General features: G+C 58.0%; 3 protein-coding genes and 1 non-coding gene across 4 annotated transcripts; 2 read left to right on the top strand and 2 right to left on the bottom strand.

Annotated features, from left to right (window-relative positions):
• Nucleotides 1-1177: 1177 nt before the first annotated feature.
• On the bottom strand, nt 1178-1846 carry A1Q1_00246 (uncharacterized protein; the record flags this gene model as incomplete). The annotated part of the gene is made up of 1 exon (XM_014326574.1): nt 1178-1846. One exon carries the CDS (start codon nt 1844-1846, stop codon nt 1178-1180), a length of 669 nt encoding a protein of 222 aa, XP_014182049.1.
• Nucleotides 1847-2055: 209 nt separating this feature from the next.
• A1Q1_t219 lies at nt 2056-2151 on the top strand. Its single transcript has one exon. It is a non-coding gene; the product is annotated as a tRNA-Trp (tRNA).
• A 1173-nt stretch (nt 2152-3324) lies between these two features.
• On the top strand, nt 3325-5284 carry A1Q1_00245 (transporter; the record flags this gene model as incomplete). The annotated part of the gene is made up of 3 exons (XM_014326573.1): nt 3325-4068; nt 4109-4443; nt 4522-5284. The coding sequence occupies 3 exons, from the start codon at nt 3325-3327 to the stop codon at nt 5282-5284; spliced, it is 1842 nt and encodes a 613-aa protein (XP_014182048.1).
• Nucleotides 5285-16657: 11373 nt separating this feature from the next.
• On the bottom strand, nt 16658-17977 carry A1Q1_00244 (cyclin; the record flags this gene model as incomplete). The annotated part of the gene is made up of 2 exons (XM_014326572.1): nt 16658-17787; nt 17875-17977. 2 exons carry the CDS (start codon nt 17975-17977, stop codon nt 16658-16660), a joined length of 1233 nt encoding a protein of 410 aa, XP_014182047.1.
• Nucleotides 17978-20153: the final 2176 nt, after the last annotated feature.

Here is a 20153-nt window from a genome sequence, read left to right as displayed (position 1 = left end):
ACGGCGAGTTTGGCGCGGCAGCGGTGGTGCACACGTCGCAGCACCGGCGCGGTCGCTCGAACGCGTCCTCGCTCGGCCCACCCGCCGAGGGCGAGTACAACGGGCGTGAGGACATTGTGTAAATCTCTCCTTCCTTCCCTTGCCTCCCGCATCAAATCATCAGCAATTCGCAACAACACCCATCCGCATTCGAATTTTTAGAGGACATTTCCCCCTGGCCGCCAAGGCCATCAGCCCAGCCCCGTCTCATCGCATCTGAAGAACCCCACGGCAGCACCGACGCACACCTTTTGCATGCCCCCATGCCCGCTACGCTCAAGCTCGACTAACGCTGCGCCGCTCACGCAGCCGAAAGTATAATCATCACACAAGCCATGCCAGCCTACCGCCAACCAGCAACCACATACATGGGTCCCTGCACATCTACATAGCCTATAGTCGCCGTCTGTACCATCCCGAGCATCCGAGCACTTGTCATGTCATCTCCATTGGACTCTGTGAACCTCGCCTGCTGCAGTGACGAATACCCATTTGGAGCTGAGGGTGCGTTAATTGTTGAGAAGCGATTCAGCTGCAGGTTCGATATAGTGGAGTGACGATCGGATGATATCATGGGAAGAGGGAAGTGTCCGGAATGCTGAGCGTTAGGCCAGCCCAGAAATAGCCCCGGCACCAGCTTGCCGCGCCGGGCGCTGGCGTAGTCTTCCGAGTCAGCCGCGGCGTCTCGGCCAGATCCGTCTCCTAGCAAGCATTGCGACTCTATACAAGACAAAGAGACCACGTCGCATGACTGTTGAACTGGAGAAGATGCAGAGCGAGGTGGGCGGCAAGGGTGAAGCAGGGACGGTGCCGAGGTAGAGGTCGTAGTATCGGTGAGGGTGATGACGAGAGTCTTCAACGCAAGTGACGAGATCAAGGAACGTTCCGGTCTCACTGGAACGGTGTACAGCGCATGGCACGTTTCGAGGTGGGTCGTGTTCGGTTGATACGTGGTGCCTTCGGACATCGTTCGGTCGCGCAAGAAGGGTGTCGCCAGTCGATCATGTGCGCATCCCATCTCCCGTCTCTCCTCCTTCCTCCTGCACTCGCACTTCGCTACACCACGAGCTCTGACCCAGCTCACGCTCACGCGATCACCACGCGACACCTTGTCCAGAACGAAGGGTCGAAGGCGAGCTTAGATAACCTGGCCGAGGTATGGCTGAGACGGAGCGTTCGGACGCATCTCCTCGGGCATCTCGCAATATCTCCGCCACGCGGCATGGTTCTCCTCGTCGAGCTCGATGCTCTTGCAGTGCGCAAACTGCACGAGGATACTCTGCAGTTCTCTCCTCCTGATCGTGGCTTCAGGGCCGCCGCCTCCGATCTTCTTTTCCTCCTCAGCTCCTCCTTCCGCTCCTTCTTCCCCTCCTTGGCCCACCTCCTCTCCTTCCTGGAGGTCGCTCTCCCGTCCGACGCCCGCAGAAGAAGCACCAGCGCCTCTGCCCTCGACATCGCCGTCGTAGCCGGCATTGATCCCATCCTTGCTCCACGGCCAGTACCTCCGCACATTCTCGCTAGTGACTTCGCGGAGTTCCTCCACATTGCTCATGAGCACGGACGTGCTGTCCACACTTGTAAGTGTGCCCATAAGCTCCCGGCCGTCGGTCAACGTCACAGAAAGACGGGACTGGAGCAGCGCGCGGATCTGTTCCGGGATCGGGAGGGCGTACTCGCCCGGCGCTGGTCGTGGGCCACGAGAAAGAGTCGAGGTGGGATTCGGCGCGGCCACAGTGTCGGGGTTCACGAGCGAGCTGGTCGGTATGGCTGGCGATCCGGGGATGGGGGCGAGTGGACTTCCGGCCATCCTGTCTGTTTCCTCTTTTTAAAATCGTCGTCGCCGCCGCCGAAGTGGTCGTAAGTGTAAGCACTCAACCGACTTTCGCCCAAAGCCCAATGTTCAAGGCGAGCTAGCCGGTCCAAGCCGAGCGTCAAACCGGTCACGTGCTAATCCACGTGGCAAAGAGCGCCACGTGGTCCCGCGCCGGAGCTCCGACCAGGAACCAACAACACGGTGACTCGGTGGCGTAATTGGTAGCGCTTCAGATTCCAATGACTTGGGATATAAACACGTATTCCTGAAGGTTGTCCGTTCGAGTCGGGCCGGGGTCGGGGCCTCCCGATGGGGAGATTCCACTTTTTCTAGCTCCGGTTTGGTTAGAGGGAGGGGAACAAACAACAACCGAGCGGGGACACGGAGCGCTGGGGACCAAAGGGCCTGGGTGCTTTGGACAGCGAAAGAGCCCGTCATTCAGCGGCTGACACAGCTTTCGTCTATGTGGTATTCTAACAGCACGTTGATGTTGCTCTTGCTCTCGCGAGACCACTGGCAGACACGGACTGAAGCTAAGTTTGGGTAATGGACGCCGAACAGGTCCGCACGAGAGAACGCTTGACGTTCCACCACCAGAGTCGAGGAAGAATCGAGGAAGCTCGTGGCCACTTTCTCTACACTCGAGCACTCGACCGCTTTACTTGGAGAAAACGATGCCCCGGGGGTTCGGATGTTTGATTCTCTGAGTCCAACGTCTTTCACGTAGACTACTCGTCGCCACCGACCCCCTCTTCGCTGTCAATGGCTAGCGGTGATGCTCACGATGCCCGTTCGCCACACTCGGTCCCTCTTCATACGTCACCGCACGCCCTCTGTTTGGGTAAGTTCGGCGTCAGTGTGGCTATCGGCAACTCGCGGCAAACGCAGCAACTGTTCTCACGAAGCATGTGTGCACAATGCCTAAATCCCCTTCCCATACTCCAAGTCCAAACAAGCACTAATCAGTCTACTCATTACTAATCGGGCGACTCCGCAACTCTAATACAGGTTCTAATGAGATAACCCGTCCAAGTGGTCCGAGTCACCGGTGATGGCCGACAAATGCGGCCAACTCCGCTACATGCCGCCGTTATCGACTCACAGATCGCTGCGTGGTTGGTCAGCATTTCGCCGGCGCTCCGCAACGCCTGGCATTGATCTACGCCATGCGGCGCCAAGGGACGGTGCATGAGCCCGTGTGAGTCCAGGCTCCTCGGCCATGAGCGATGTGGGGGCTGGCAGCAATGACACCGGCCAGAGCTGGGCGGACAGGACCGGTTTCCCGGACCGGCGCCTGCAAAAGTTGCAAAGTTGCACATGCCGCGCGCTGCGCTCGCAGATTTCCGTCGTCTCATGACCTGCTAGTGCTCGCTTATGAAGATGACTCTCGACTCATTCAGTGGCAAGAACACAGCTCAAAAGAACGCGCTGGATTGTCCCACACGAAGAAGAGCTCTCTGACACACATCACCATGTCTGAACTACGCCCGTCAAGTCCATCTGCCCCGTCAGGGTCCGATCCCACTCACCCAGTCCCAACAACAACAACAGCGATGACGATCGATCACCCTCCATCCGACTCGCCGCTCAAGAACGAGGAAGAGAAGCGGAGGCCTAGTAGCAGTCACTCAGTGCACTCAACGACCACGACAGCCGTTGGAGACGACCACCCGCCGCATCTGCACCACCGTCGCCCAACCTCTCCAATCCTCGCACCTCCACCAGATGTCGTCTCCGTGTTCGACCCCGCTTCCGTCGGCGGCGGTGGCCCCCTCGTACGGATAGCCTCGCAACACTCGCAACGCCGGCTGTCTCAGCGCCGTAGCCAGGGCGCGGCCAGCATGCGGCGGCCCACGTTCACGGCGTTCGGGGATCCGAACTCACCCGTGTTCGAGGAGGACTACGACGGCAAGCTGCCGAACATGGAAGTCAAGAGGATGGAAACCGAGGGACCGGTCGTTGTGCTCGAGAAGGGCGGTCCCGGAGGTGACGGTGACAACTGCGAGAAGTGTCGCGATGCCGAGGAGGAAGAGGAGGGGCATGCTTACCCCGACGGTGGATACGGTTGGGTCGTCGTGGCGTGCTGCACAACGCTGTGTGCTCTGACGAATGGCTGGGGAATGAACTTTGGCGTCTTCCAGCAGTACTACGTCGAGAACGTCTACCCTACTGCCCCGACCGCTGTCATTAGTCTGGCGGGCACGACGCAGGGCTTCGTGAGTCGCCGTTTCGTCCGTCTGACAATGCTGACAACAGTTTTTCGCATGTGTTGCCTTCATTTCCGGCCGTCTCGGCGACCGCTTCGGTTTCAAGCGTGTCCTCTATTTTGCCGCCTTCATGTGCTGGCTTGGCACCTTCTGTGCCGGCTTCGCCAACCCCCTCTGGGCCGTGATTCTGACACAAGGCGTCATCACGGGCATTGGCGCAGGCATCGCTGCTCCGCTCTTCATGAGTCTGCCTTCGCAGTGGTTCCTCCGTCACCGTGGTCTCGCCTCCGGAATCACGATGGGCGGTGCAGGTCTCGGTGGAGGCATCTCAACGCTCATCATCCGCAAGCTCCTCCTCTCGGTCGGACGGCATAAGACTCTAATGTAAGGTGTCAGGTCAGGAGAACAGTCAGTTAACATCAGCATCATGTCCTTCATCAATCTCACTTTCATGCTCATCAGTATTTTCCTGATTCGCACACGCCCGACGGCACCCGAGGCCCGGGCAGCAAGGGGCCCGCTGTTCAACGGAGCCGTCTTCCGCCACAGCGAGTTCTGGTCCATCGCGCTATCGCTCCTCATCGCCATCATCGGGTATTCGACGCCGTACACTTTCCTCGCCTCCTGGGTCGCCGAGCGCTTCCCCGACCTCACAGGCATGGCGGCCACTGGTCCTGTATCGGTGCTTGCGTTCTCGGTTTGCATCGGCCGAGCGCTCGTCGGGTTCTGTGCCGATTTTGTCGGACCACTCAACACGTACATCGCCGTTTTCTTCCTCAGCGGCGTGATCCAGCTCTCGCTGTGGCTTACGGCGCACAACCTTGCGGGCACCTACGCCTTCGCGGTCCTTTACGGACTAATTGCGCCGGGTTTCCTCGGTCTTCTGCCACAGATCGTCGTGACCGTGCTCGGTCCTACGGCGCTCGCGTCCAATCTTGGCATTCTTCTCATGTTCAACGCCCCTGGTAACCTCGTCGGCGGCCCCATGGGAGGAGGCATCCGAGACGCCACCGGAAGTTATAAGTGGACAATTGCTAGCGGTGGTATCCTTCAGATTGTTGGCGGGACGATCGCTCTCTGGGTTGAGTTCTATCCTCAAATGTCAGCTAACGTCAGCCCGCTTCCGCACGTCTCCCAAGCTGTTCACACCGATCTAAACACCTTAAGATCCTATAATCGCTTCCTGCATGTATCATGGACATTCGCAGAATGGCTCCCGCTCTAGGAAGGCGCCGAACTCCGCTAAGGTGTAGCTCAACTGACAAAGACTCACTCCCACTTCACCTCCGCGAGCTCCCTAACTGCCTCACTCACCTCTGACTGCCACTGTAACGCTATCGGTGAGCGCGGCGGCGGCCGCGTCTCACGGGGTCCTGTCCCCGTGCACACTGAGTGGGTCCGGTTAACAGCATGTCTCATCGGGGCGACTGCGTCTGAGACAACAGCGGAGCATAGTTATAAAGATACAGCGCGCGGGACCTAGCGGCTGCTTCGTGCCGTAAGCGGTGCTGTAGTCCTTTCTTCCGCTCGGCCAGTGACTGAAGCTCGGTGGCAGTCACGTCAGGTGATGTGTGGCCGAGCGGCCGGAACGTGAATGACGAGGGAGAAGAATGAGGGATGTGCCCGGGCAGACCGAGGATGTGAGCTGATGGGCAGGGCCGGGTAGGGGCTGGAGAGGGATCCGCAAGGGTTTCGGTTCCACAACAAAGGACAGCATGATGTTGGGGCGTGTTGGTGTTGGCGCGTTCCTCCGCTTTTCCGGCGGGTCGCCTCCCCCCTTTCTCTCGCAGCACCAATGAGGTCTATGAGTCCCACTAGACCGAACAACTTGGGCTGGCGGAATGTTGTTCTCCCTGCAGGACTAGGAGGAAACTTCGGAGATTCCCGAGTTTTGGCAGCGGACTGCCACCGTGACAATTGGGCGATGGCATCATGGCGCGGTCCTTCGTGGCGATGCAAGGGCTAGCGTGCTGCTTGCTTGGTGGTCGTAGCGAAAGGTTCGGAGACAGCACCGAGCTCTTTCGTTGCGACCTCATGGCGCGTGCGGGACCCACTGCGGCGAAAGTGATATCTGATATCCGGCGCCGTGACATGGACGCTGGCCTCGGCGGGGTGGATGGCTCCAGTGCTAACTCTGCCGATCTCTGGCAGACTTGAGCACTTTAGGGCGATCAACGACAGGCTACAACGGACAGGAGAGTGGTCGGCAGAGAATCTAGGACATCTACCTAAAGTAGTTGGAATAATGTACATGTCGTGGAGCAAGGCTGAGGAGAGCACTGCCCCGGCGCTCTTGTAAAAGGAGGTTCAGCTGATGCTACTAATTGCCGCGGCTGTCGAGAACTGGACGTCCCCAATCGATCCCCATTCCGCTACTAACTTTGTAACGTTCCGCCCGCCGGGTGGTGTACCACGACTGCCGTAGCGTGTCTGCTGTAGAGGTTGCGGAGCTCGGTGTGCAGCCCGTCCACGCAAGCCCAGCCGCAGTCCCCCAACCCTCTCGGTTACCAACATGTGTCGCTTGGGAAGAGACCATTCCCGTGGGGTTGCGGGCTGTCGGTGTGGGTCGGGCGGTCAGGCGTGCTCGATGCTGCTCGGTCTGCAGGGAGTGCAGCTCTAAATGTAGGGGAAATACGGGTTACCGTGAACGCCAAGGTTGCTACCCCCAACGCAATTCTTGCTCAGTTCAGTGCTGCGCCTCTGCGAAGCTCGCCCTCGCTAGCAAGCGAAGGAGCGAGATCCCAGTCCAATGTCCATCTGGAAGGCAACGTGTGCTCCACCAAGCTCTGAAGCGAGCCGCGATACCTCCCTATATTGACAGCGAATGAGTTGCAGCTGTCTGACCTTAGTGGTGGCTCAGCGACCAGTCTTCGGTGTGATGTCCTCGGTCAGTGGGCCTTACGTTCCCTTCGAGCGTCAGTTGCGGCCACTTGTGGCGTTGTCGAATGAGCGGACTCGCGAAGGTACTTGAAGTTCCGCTTCGTGCGGTTCCAGCTGCTTAAGCTCGCACCAGAAACTGCATCTAACAATAATGGGCCCACGCAATGATCAAGGAAACGCATTCCAGTCGTATTAGCTCAGTCCCCCAACCTTGTGTTTCTGAAGCGAACGTGAGTTTGTTCTGTGATCGAAATCGTGTTCAATGTGCTCTCGACAGCTGTCCTCCATACGCGATGGCGACAACTGTCCTCCTACGTGATGGCTTCATCTTCCTGCGTTTAGCTCCCCTTGGATTGTCCATCTCTTCAAGTCTTACGAAGACTGTATAGTGCTCCTCACACCTTCGGTACCCTGTGGCTTTCTCAAAACTCTAAGTCTGCAGTCAGGCCTGTTTATCAATGAAGGAAGCCACGCTGCCCGCTGTGCTTCTTTATCCGGGCAACTCAAATCAGGACTGAGCTTATTAGCCTGTGGAGTGAGTGGAGCTTGGGGGGGAAGAGGCTATGTGGTTCCGTCTGGTCAATCAGCAGGTCTGCGCCTCAAGCACGCTGTACCGTCTTTTGGGGCGTACCACTGAGCCTTCTAATCTCACTGCATATGTGGTAAAAGCGAATGTGGCAGCGAGATGCCCCCACGAGAACTGCTGCGCACAGCTGTCGACCGTGTGTGGTGACGACTGTGATGCAAGTGGAGCAGAGCGAAGCTCAAAGCTTATCACACTCGTTTCCTGGGAATTGCGGCAATCGTGGCCGTTTATTCTCCTACTTTCCTGACCCACCGTCCTGTGTGCTCTTCCAAGAGTAACAAATGCCCCGGTTAGCTGCCCATACAAGTAGTAAGTCGTAAACCGGAGCCGATCACGGCAGCGACGACAAGCGTCGCAGGGAGGGTTAAGCTTAAGCTCCACTTTCACCCTGCACCACGGTCGCCCTCGTGCCATTGTTGGGGTTTGAGTCGCGCTTTGGGTGCGCGATCGCAATTCCGCACGGTCTGCCTACAAAGGCAAGCGGGCGTCGGCGCGCGGGCAAACACTGTACGGGCCGGGCAGAGCAAATGGGAGTGTAACCTTGTGACATCTTGGGTCAGCACAATGGTCAGAATTCAGTTTCTGATCAGTCCGGAAGCCCGTTGTCAATGGCTAAATGGACAACTCTGTTGTCAGCAAGCGTACCGACTATCGCCGACATGCGTGTGAGCATGTGGACCAAGCTTAAGTGTAAAGGATGGCGTGCCGACGCGTCTTCTTACAGGAGTCGGAGATGCCCCCCACTTATTCTGACCTGCTTATGTAGATCGTGCTTACACTATCAAGAGGATGGTTTTAATTATGATCAGAACGGACCACGCGCTACGGATCAAGTCCGTTTATGAACATTCGATCAACCTTAATCTGCCATTGTCGTCGATCAATTCTCCTCATTCACCGTGGACAGGCTCCTCTTCCCAGTCGTGCCTGCTTGCTGTTACCTCCGGGTGTCTCCCGTAGCTCTCAAGTCCGTGCTCCCGTGTCCGTGCGCTCGGACCCCGGGACGCCGGAAGTGTGCAAACCTTGTCCGCCTTCAATCGTCAGCTGAATGCATGTTCGTGCCTTACTACGGCTGTTGGACTATTCGCAAGTTCTCAGCGGAGGACCCTCAACGTGCATGCACGATCAGAATGAACGGCACAGACGGAGCACGGGAGCGAGGCAGCGGCGTACGGCATCTCTGACGGCACTGGCTCTCAAATGCACGTCCTGCACCACCTGCATCGTCTTGGCTGCCCGCCGTTGCAATCGTGCGTATGCATGCAACGCGATCGGCGATCGTTGTGCCAGCGACATCGGAAATTATGTCACGGCAGGCACTGTACTCCCAGGCACCGAGGCACAGTTCTTATTGCCTAATAAAGTCAACTGTTGCAGACCTATATCCGCTCACTCGAGCTATCTTGGTGCATGCATGCTGTTCAATGCGTTCGGTGTGGGTTTCATGCGTTCGAAGAGTTCGGAAAACTATGAAGTGCGTTCGGCGGGCATTCGTTTCAGTCAGGTGAGCAAACATGACGAGAGGCAGAGTCCTCCTAGGTGCGCCTCGATATGCCTTCCCCGTGACGGCGGATGCATGTAGTGGCCAGAGGTTAGTACCCGCTCCGCCCCCGTGCATCCGTTGTATCCGGCGCATCCCCGGCATAGCGTGTTTGCTAGCGTCGATGATGGCTTTGGTCTGGGGGAGAAATCCTCCGCTCACAAGAGCGGAAACACAAGAGCCGTTTGGTGAACCCGCAAGAGTGGCCACGAGAGCATAGCGTGCATGCGTACGACGCTCTCGAGGCATGCACCGCAACGGGGGAACCCGCTCAGCTCCGCTCAGCCGAGCTGGGAAGCGTGGCCCGGTACCGGTCCCGCCTTTGATTGAAAGTCATGACTGTTGGGAATAGCATGGAGTCGTAACAACATGTCCTAGGACGTCATTGCGCGGTAAGACTAGCGTGTTTCCTGCGTTCCGTTACATGCTCCGATTGCTCCAAATGGTCCTCGCGCGGGAGCTTTTGAGGCTTTTCGTGGTGTATGAGTACTGCGGTCCAGTACACCGAGCTAGCATGGCCGAGCACTTGGCTCGGTCGCTGGACGTAAGGGGCGGAACGCAACCAGGAGTACAGGACGCACGGAAAGAACCATTTGGGAGCCGCTCCCAGTCGCTCGGGGACCTGCTAAGGTGACTCCAAAGTGACGAGCCAGGGGTTCCCGGTTCTTCGGTCACTCTCTCGGCGACGGGTCAATTACTGCGCGTCGGTGACTCGCCGCCAAGTCACCAATACCGGCGAGCGGTCGTCATCTGCGTCGCACTCTCGTAATGTTTGGTTACTCTAGATCGCAATAAGCGCTGTGAACCCTTGTACATCCCTGCTTGAGCGGCGGTACTCCTGTCGTTCAGGCCGTCATTAAGGGCTGCTAGGCGATACGAGAATCTGGTACGGGCGCGGATCAGCTCATATCAGGCCCCCCGGGCTCATTTGGACGTCCTGGACGGCATGTGGGTCATATGGCGCCTGGGTAACGTAAGCAATGTTCCAATCGCCCCCTTCTGGCGTGCTATCTGCGGCTCGGATGCAGCCCGCTCGAGCCCGCAGGCAATGGAGAGCCCGCGGGCATGGGCTCGATGTCCACCTCGAGGACATCAGCAGTTTCGTGCAAAGTGGTGTTTCTGATTCAGTTGTCGGTGATGGGATCTCGCCGAGCAAGGAGGGGTGGAGCAAAGTATGCCGCATTGTGTCGGATGTAGGGGGGAGATCTATGCATGGCATGTGTTACAGGGGCCGCTCAGCGGAGTGCATTGAGGCGCGGAGTGGGTGTATCACTTGGCGCACGGGGCGCTCAAGTCCTCGGCGCCGCGAGTGGGTGGCTCCTCTGTGTCGGACATGCGCTATCGGTGCATCAAGTGGGTCATCCGAGACATGGGGAAACAAAGTGGTATTCGAGATTCGAGACAGGTTTGATTAGCGCGTGTGGCACGCATGGTCGAGGCGGATGCGGGGTCGCAATATTACTCAATATTCGGCGACACACCCTACTGAGACATTGATTCAGAGATAACGGGACACTTATTTGAGTGGTTAATGGCTGATAAAGCATCATTATGGCGATGCAGGTAGCCGCAACGTGATACACCGATGCAATCGCCGCGTGTCGGCGGATGTTCAACTCGCGACTCCGGCGCATATACATATACAGAAGATAACATGCGCAGCATTCGGTGTGGGCGGTCACTCATTCGTTAGCCAATCGCCTGCCAACGTAATGCTGCACCCCGAACCGAAGCACATGCAAGCGAAGTTGAGGTGTAGGCGGTGTCTAACGAGCCTGAGCCCACCATGCTCGCCATGCAGACTGAAAACAACGGGTCCGTCGAAGTCGACGTAGGCTTCTGCAGCCCTTTCTACCCACTTGGAACACGTAACGGAGCCCACTTGGCACTCTTTCGGGACGGTTCGATGTGCCGCGGCGCACAGGGCGGCGCAGGGGAGGTTGGGAAAAGTCTCCGACTATGGCTGAGCTTGGTTCGTGCATTGGTAGCTCACGCTGTGAAGGGCGGGGAGTACGCCGATGTTGGGGGTGAAGGCTTGGCTGGTGTAATGGCAGAGCACGCGTTCAACAAGGGGCGGATGTATGTTTTCCGCCGGGCGACGAAGGCATCGGGCTAATTACGGAAAAACTAAGGCCTCCCCAAGATGTGTTTAGCAGCGCACCTCTGCGCTCTCTGGAGATGAAGCTCCCGTGAGTAGCATGGACCCTGGAGGTCATCACAAGTGCAGGGCGGAATTCCTGGAAAGGACTCAAACAGAACGAGAGGAAAGGGTAAGGGACCGCTACCGACGCAGAGAAGACCGAGGAGCTTGAAAGGCTTGGAAGCAGCTAACGTATCCCCTCCCTTGCGTGAGTTACCAGAACCCAGGTGCAGCCCAAGCTCACCCAGCAGCACCCAAGCAGGCAATAAGGTTTTCTAGCTCAACTCTAACAATGTTTAACTTTCTGGCCCGTATCCCTAGCGGCCTGGTATGCATCATGCAATTCCCTGTTTACCCTGCGCTCCACTCGTGCAAGCCTTTTCGGTACTGTCATGATCGGCTCCGGGGCTGTTTCTACATTGTCCGAGCCGTGCTCTTTGCTTCGTGCGACCGTGCCGGAGATTTCCATCTGTTGAGAGCTTGCATTGTTCTCCGGCGGACGGTCTGCGCAAAGACGTTGTGCCGCCGTTGTGTTGCCTTCATGAACAGAGAAAAGTGAGCCCGAGCCGTAGTGTGCCGGCGAATTCATTGCACCGAGCTAAGCACATCACATTACGTGAGTTCCCTAGGGCTGCGTTACCAGCAGATGTACATGCCGTTCGCCGGCGGTACCGCTCTACTGCACTACCTGTTAGTACTGAATAGGTCGAGCGTGCCGCGTGCCGTGCATCCCTCGAGCCCCGGGCTGCCCGTCAGGCCCTGCCCAGCCCGTCCTAGGCGTCGACGTTCGAAAGGTGGTCAGGTGGCCGTTGTCAAAAGTCACCGGGGGTTGTACCGGGGTGTACCGATGTGTACCGGGGCTGGCCGATGGTCCAGAGCCTCTCAGACGTCTGTTTGATGCATTCAGTAGTGATGTATGAGGCGTTTCTGTGCGTATTCTTGTCGATCCGCGGTGCGCCTCCTTTGATGTGTGGCGTAAGATGGCGTCGTCTGTGCGCGGAGACCCCACTGTGTTTCTGGCCAGGTTTGGACAGGTTTGTGGCCACCTGGTGCATTTGACATCCGGCCTTCCTATTCTTTCCCACTCTCCATTGAATAGCACATCCCTCCCCGAACGCCTCGTGCAGGTTTCTGCCAAAACCGCGTGGCCCAACCGAGACATTGCGAAACACTGCGAGGCACTGCGCCAGGCTATCGCGCTATCTTTCGCGGGGCGTGAGAGTGACCCGCCCGCTGGCACGCGTACATCCTACATCCGCGATAGCGCTGGCTCTGCATCGGCTGACGATCCGTGGCGGCAGGGTTAGGCACCTGCCCTGCAAGACGCCTGTGTTTGTCTATTTGGGGAGAACACCAGGTGGACCACTACCTGATGGCGCTCATTTTGGTCTGCGTGATGGACACAAACTCGCTGCAACCGAAGTTTGCGCTCAGGTGAGCAGGGAACTAGCGCGCCCCAGCAATGCACAATGAGTTCAATAGACGACAAAGAAACACGGGAACGCGCCGGATAAGGTTCAGGCTAAGGCTGGGAGTGTTCCTGAGAGGTTTGCGCGTGTCCGGCGGGCCAGGATAGGCTGTAAGGCTGCGAGGGCAAGTCGGGCCAAGTGCACGGCCCGCGCACGAGCTGCCGGACATGCCGGGAGGCTTGCCGTATGCATAATTGATGCATACACTTGCACGCCAGGCTCAGTACATGACCGAGGGATCAACACGTACGGCATGCGGCATGTTGGAAGAGGTGGGGGGTGATGTCAGCGTTACTCTGCGTCACGTCGAGGTGGTGCGCTCCTACATTCTTCTTAGCTCCCAAAATCCCGGCTCCAAAAGACTCTTAATGTGCGGGGGCTGGCAAGCTTGGGAATGTATGCCATGTTCCGTTTTCGAGTTGGCGGATGCTAAGCCGTCTTACGTATAGTAAGGTTTCCAAATTCCTGTTGTTTCCTACGGCCACCCTGCTCCCTGGGCTCCAGAAGAATGTGTTCCACCCCCGAGGAGTGAAGCTCGGAAGCTGCGCGGAGCTTGCACTGGTCCTGCAGACGAGCGGAGCTTCTGTGCGTCCCCCGCATCGGAAGTTCAGTTCTTCTACCTGAAGCTGCCGGGCGTCGTACTCTTTTCCAATAACACGTTTTCGTGTGCTTTACGGACAGCTCGTTGGTCAGTCCAACGGACCGGAAACTCGGAAGCGCCGGACCGACTCCCGCTCCTTCGTCACGTCAGTTCGCCTCCTCGCTATCTTCCCTGGTTTGCTGAGAAGCCAAGTCGGGTTTGCGTTTCGCTAGAGGCTCCCGAACCCAGGACGGTCCAGGATCCACGGGCACAGCGCCAGTGTGATGAACATAATGCCCAGCCCTACGCCCTCCGCAAGCCCTTCCGTAAGCCCACCGCCTTGGAAATGGGATGCACAGGCACGCAGAATTGGGACCATTTCTGCGCGGAGGAACCAGGGATCCACGGGGGGTTAAAGAAGGGGTTACCAGAGGGACGTGGGAGGGAAACGAGCGGGGATGAATCGAACCCCGCCATCTCTCTTGACTTGCTGAGCCTGAGCGCCTGTGGGTCTTACGCTGTAGGTCTTTCCGTCTTACAGGTGTTCTGAATACGCGTGAGGAAGGGACACTGAGACAGCTAGATGCTCAGCTGTGCGGTGTGATGAATAGTGTGTCTGAGTTGCAACTCCCGCACGCCACGCCACTCCATGCGCATCTTCGTAACTTGCACAGCCGCCGGCTCTGGCAGCTTGCGACGCTCTCTCGTCTCACTCGTCACGAGCGCTTGGGGTCTGCCCGTCTGTCCATGGTTGCCCGTACGCGGACCACGCGAGCTAACCCCTTCTCTTTCAATCATGTACGTACGTCTTTCCGTGCCTGAAGGCTTCTCTGCTGTTCCTCTGCGCTTCTGCACTTTCGGGACAAAGAAGACGTCACCGCACAGGTGTCCCTTCATCTGACCTTCATCTCGCCTTCATTTCAACCTGACTCCGAACCTGAGCAGGACCTGCTCGGACCTGATTCACCTGTGGACGGCTTGTCTGACCTCGGAATCGTCTCGAGCACAGCTGTACACCTCCAGCCCTCCAACATGAACTTGCCCTTCCCCGCTTCCCCCGCATCGAGTCGGACACGCGGGCGGGAAAGCCGCTGGAACATCCGTGCCTGGCGCTTAGTTGCACGTCTTGGACGCTTGGCTCGTTTCAAAGCGTTCGGAATCACCGACTGAATGCGAGTCCGTCAATGTTGCGGTCCGTGCGGCCTCCATAAACGATACGCGAGAAACAAGACGGAGAGATTGAATGTGCCCCGGTCCTTCACCCGGGCCGTACGGCCGTAGGCCGCCGCTCCGAATAGAACTCTGAAGGGCCCTGTTTGTGACAGTGTCTTGTATTCACGACGCAGGAGGTTTAGGCTTAGCGAAGATCAGTGGCCCTCAGTTGTCTACTTTTGGATTTAGTGGCGCACCTGTATTCGCGTGGCGTCTGTGACGACGCTGCAACTATGCACCTATCGAAGTCATTCAGTCCTGTTGCGGCCACCTGCGGGCACCAACATTCATTGAGGGCGAAGCAGGGAGTTCAAATGCCAAGCTGCTCGCTAATGGATGAGTTTCATGGGACGGGTAAGAAGTATACAACTTGATGTGACGGGGTGCAAAGATCACTCAGCACCCTTCTTCACCTCGTCCAGAGCCTCGCGGAGCTGCACGCGCAGCTTCTTGACTGTGGGCGTGTCGTCGTCGCTGGGCGGCGGCTGAGTGTCAGCAGCAACGATCACTATCAATGTCAGGAACTGATCGCGCTGGCAGGATTACCCGGTTCATCCAGGATAATCGAGACATTGATCCGGAATGCAATAATCGATTAAACTTGACGGCTCCTGCACTTGCTGCTCCTGGATGCAATGCAATCAATGCAGTCAAGCTGTCGAATGCAACTGCTGCGCAGTGACCTGCCGTGGAATCGCAGAGCCCGATCCCGCACAACTCCAGAGCCCGAGCATGCTACCCATGACCCTGCAGTAATCGACAACTGATGAGCGGCGTGCACGGTCCATGGCCGATCTACCCGGCCGTAGGCAGTACTCCGACGGCGTGCGGCGGGAGTCAGCGGGCGTATAGTGCGGGCGTGCGCTCAATGTCCCGAGCTTCTGCCGCACATCATGCCACATCATGCACATCAGGAAAGCGAGGACTGACACGGGATAGCCGAAGGAGAGGTCCCACTTGTGGACGTCTTCAGGTCAAAGAGGATGAGTGGGGAGTGGAGGAAGGGCGCTCACCAACTGGTCGAGGAGATACCTGGTGTCAGCACAGCGATAAGAGGAACCAATACGCACTCGAGGTCGTCAATTGTCTGGCCGATTGGCATCAGCTGAGGTCCACAGTAACTTAGCTGCTCGCGGCGCAGCCACGGAGTGTGCGGGGCACGCGTAAGAAGCAGGGCGAATTACTCTGGAATTACACGCTTTCACTCATGATTTCGATTTCGGAAATGGGCGAGCGGCGAGCTGGCGAACCTGCTTACAGGGACGATGGAAGACCCTGGGCAGGCCGCATTTGTTCGCCGGAGTAGTGGGATAGTGAAGGTGATGATGTTATGAGGGGGTAGGACATGGGAGGAGTGGGGCCTGCCTGAGCACCTGCTATCTGGCGCATGTCCGTCTGATCCGCGACCCGCTCGCTTCAGATTGAGGCGGTCAGGCGATTGTGGAAGAACTCACAAGAACTACCGGGATGCTGGTCCGTCAGCGGGCGCGGGAAGGGCGGGGGGGGGCAAAGACTCTCGGCACCCGGACCGTTGACGTACCGATTCATGGTGGTGCGTTAGTCGCGGGATGTCTAGGTCTAGGCGCTCTATTGGCTGGTGTGACGGATACTGGACACTGGGAGAAGGAAAGATGGGAGGGAAGATGCTCGTTGTGGACACGGGCTCCCCGGGCGGAGCGTGGACCGAAGCGATGACGATGGAGCGGATGAGGAGACGACGGCGGCTGCGCGGTTGGTTCCGTTGTTGCCTTCTCCACTCGTCTCAGCGTCGCGTGCCTAGACCCCTCGCAACCCCTCGCAACCCCTGGTGCATCCAACCTTCACCACCCAGGTCTCACGATCGCTATCGTCATGAGTCTGTAGCTTATCTATCTTGAACCGTTTTGCAAATGAAGTATGCAACAGGGATAGTAGGAAGCAAAGCGTGTGAAGTTCGTGTGTGTTCATCATTGCTAAGATAAATGCCGTGTCCGTGTAATGGGAAGATGATATTCTATGTATGGCTACAACAACATGATAGTAATTTATAATGGGCTCAATCCAAGTGACGAATCCCTGTGTTTGCCGAGATGGAGACTGGATGAAGACTGGATGAAAGATAATACTGGAAAATGCACTTGATGCGACTTGATTGTTCGTGTGTATGGTTGGTTGAATGTCCGATGATATTTGATGGACGCAGAGATCGTGTTTACAAAGCGTTCCTCCGCGCCGAGATGAGCTGCGCCTGCGCATGCCTGAAGCCAAGCTTCCTCCACTTCGGTGATGGAGCAGCGGGCGATAGCTCGTGCTGCTCCATCATCATGTCGTACGCGCTCAAGACAGAGCCCTTGCGGATGGTGACGACGGAAGCCTCGCCTTCATCAAAGTGCGGCGACTGCGTCGAGCAGCTGCTGCAAGAGGAGCAAGTGCTTCCGGCCGAGTCGCGACGAAGAAGTGCCGGTGTTTCGGCCTCCTCAAGCTGAAGGCGCGAGAAGGAGTGGATCGGCGACGACTTCTGATGTCCTGACGCCGCGTGGATGTGGATCGTGGGGTGCGAGGCGACGAAGTAGTCGTGAGGCTCCTTCGAGGTAGGTGGGGCGTGGAGAGGTACGGGTGCGGATGCGGCCGCCGCAGATCGTGTAGAGGGGCGGGGCATGACCGGGGTGTGTCGCGGGGGAACGGGAAAGCGAGATGCGGAGGGGATGTTGACGGAAGAGAAGGTTGCCTTCGTAGTCGGGGTTGGGGGAGGGGAGAGGGGCTGATAAACGACCTGCGCCTGCGCCTGAGCCTGAGCCTGAGCTTCGGCCTCGCGAGCGGCAGCCACTCGGGACTGCTCAGCCCAGAATGGTCGCATGTGGGTGATGAGGGCCGACTCCTCGACGCCAAGGTGGTAGTCCAGAATGTACAAAAGCTGCTTCTCCATGAGATTGACCTCGGCAAGGGAGAAGAAGCGGGCGTAACGCTGCCAGTGCATGTTCTTCGGGCTTGAGTCGTTAAGGTACTTGGCTGCACAGATGAGGACAGCGAGGAAGACGCGATGCCGTGTGCACTTCATGCCGTGGGCGACTGGGGGAAGGCGCTGCTTTAGCCGGTTGAGGTAGACGAGTACAACGGAGAGGGTAGGCATCTGGACATTCGACTGAACGACGAGACCGCGAATGAAGTCGGAGAGTGTGGGAAGCTCGTCATACTCGCCCTTGCGCGGAAGAGGGGCCTCCCACCAGCGCGAAGGACCAGCCTGACCAGGGGAGGGGGGAAGGGTTCGTGGAGAGAGCGGAGGAGTGGGGAGGGGCTCGTCCTCGATGCGGATGACAGCCTCACATTGAGACGCGACGAAGTCTGGAAGTGGAGTCAGCACCTAAGGTTCGCAGCGTAATTGGAGCTGGGTAGGCACTCTGTGAAGACAGAGTGCTAGTGTGAACTTACCAAAGAACTCTGGCGGAACCTTGTTCTTCAGCGAGTGGACAACGGTCGGGTCGTGGGCCGACAGTCGCAAGAGAGATGCGGGGTGGATAGGATCGCGGGGCATGGTGAGAGGTGTCGCAATGTGGGGAGGTGGTGGTGATGTCGTGGTGGGGAGGGGGGAGGAGGGTCAGGCGTTGAGAAGAGACCGACCGCGACGTTGAATATAGACGAGTGCGCTGACCAGTATTGAGGAAAGTGATAAGGTTGAAGTCGCGCAGTCGCTACGTGAAGAAGAGAACGAAAAGAAGGTGGAAGGTAGGGGTGGACTGATGCGAGAGGAGATCAGACGCTATATCTAATATCTATGCCGGAGGAGCGGTAGGATGTAGGTTTGCGGTGCAGGGACGTTTGGGCATGCAAGGTTTCGCAGGCAGACTGGGAGGCGGCAGGCGGGTTAGGCGGGCTGGCTGGCGGACTGCTCGAATGGCGGCTGATATGATGATCGAATGGTGATGGCCAAGTAGGAGCTGTCGATCGAACTAGTGCGAAAGAGAGGAGGGGGTCTGAACGTCGTGGCCCTTTCTCAACCTACTGAGGATAATATATGGGATGGGGAGGTTTGTGACTTTGCGGTAGCGGCGCAGTCAGTGTGCTCCTCGGGTGGCCTGGCGGCCAGACGGTCTGGCGGCGGAGGGTCAGGATAAGCAGGATGGTCAGGACGGGGCGGGGTTGCACAGGCGAGAAGGCTAGATGGCTAGAGCCAGGTCGAGCAAACAGGCGTCTGAATGAATGTCGGTCGAAAAGCAGGCTAAGGTTGTGGAGAATCTCTGGTCAAGGTCCAAGGTCCAAGGTCCCAGAGCAGAGCCAGGACCCACGAGGATTGAATGCAGATGCGGGTTACCCGACCGCCTTGAGGATGCGCAGGAAACGCAGGAAACATAGGAAAACACAGGAAATGGCCCTTGAGCCAGTTTTGAGCCCTGCCGTGAGCCGGTTCCCTGGGGACCCTTAGCGCTCCCTGCGATCCTTACTCTCCTTAAGCATTAGGATTTAGCGTCCTGCACCAGCTTCGCTCTTCCACCTCCTGCTCCCCCTCCTCCCCCCGTCACCGGGCCAGCGGTTCACGGCCCCTCGGATCCCTCGGCATGCGGAGGGGCTTGGTGCACTCACTCCTGGCTCCTGCACCTCCAAGTCCCACATCCCTGACGCCTTGCGCCACCGTTACGGGATCGCGGCCGGGCTCATTGCCACCACAGACGGGACGCTCAGTGGCGTCCGTGTCCTTTAGACGTGATCCTAGCTGAAGGAAACATAGGACACCTCTTCACGCTGTGAATGCCATCCCAGCATGCCCATCATCTGCCTCCGTGCGCTGCTGCTGCCTTCCTGTACCGCATCCGACCGTGTTTTGCGCCGTCTGCGCCGTTGCGCCGTGCACCCCGTTCTGCCGTGCGTGCATTGAAGTATTGCACGGCTTGCATCCGAATCCTAGATATCCTAGATTCTCTGCGGGGTTGCGTCCGACAAGCTGAATCCGGGGGAGGGAGCGATACAGTGGAGTCAGGACTCGTACTCGCCCTCCGGTGACCACTGGGGACAAGTGAACTGGTGAACTCTGCAGCAGCGAGGGCGCTGGGGACGGACAGTTGTGCCTTGAGTGAGAGGTTGATCAAGGTATGGGCGCTCCTGGAGGCGGCGAGAGAGGCGCTCACCAGGGGTACATGCAGCATCGCGGACGTTGATCACTATACGATTGGCATCTGTGCGCGCCCCGTGCACGATCACGCCAATCTCATAAGACAGTGGCTTGCCGTATGCTATGGTGATGTGCGGATTGTCTGCCCAAGACGCGGTCAACTTTGCACAGGCGGCCCTAACGCCATGCGCCGAGTGATCAGTCAGTTAGCCACCCGGCTGAACATCATGATTCAGGTCAGGCAGAATACTGCGCAAGGCCGACGCCCACCTCTGCCAGGCCGACGGACGAGCGATGACGTGCCGAAAGGCTCGAGCGACGTGCATGGGATACCCCGAACCGTTCGCCCGAGCGTGAAAACCGCAGTTCAGGTTATCGGGCGGAGGGAGGCCATCCCAACATGGCCCGGAGGATAGTGCCGGTGTGCATACGGAGGCAGAACCGTTCCCGGAAACGAACGGCGTATGCTTAGTAAGTCTCCGATGCGCTTGTTGTGATTGCATACGCTGTAAAAACAACCATGACCATGGCATGCTGAGGTGATCTGCGACGCTGCGCAAGGGCATGGCAAAGCGGCAACCACGACGTCGGGGTATGCGGGGGG

Source organism: Trichosporon asahii (assembly GCF_000293215.1).
Source record: "Trichosporon asahii var. asahii CBS 2479 unplaced genomic scaffold scaffold00018, whole genome shotgun sequence".
Lineage (NCBI taxonomy): Eukaryota > Fungi > Basidiomycota > Tremellomycetes > Trichosporonales > Trichosporonaceae > Trichosporon > Trichosporon asahii.
This window is presented reverse-complemented; position numbering and strand designations above follow the sequence as displayed.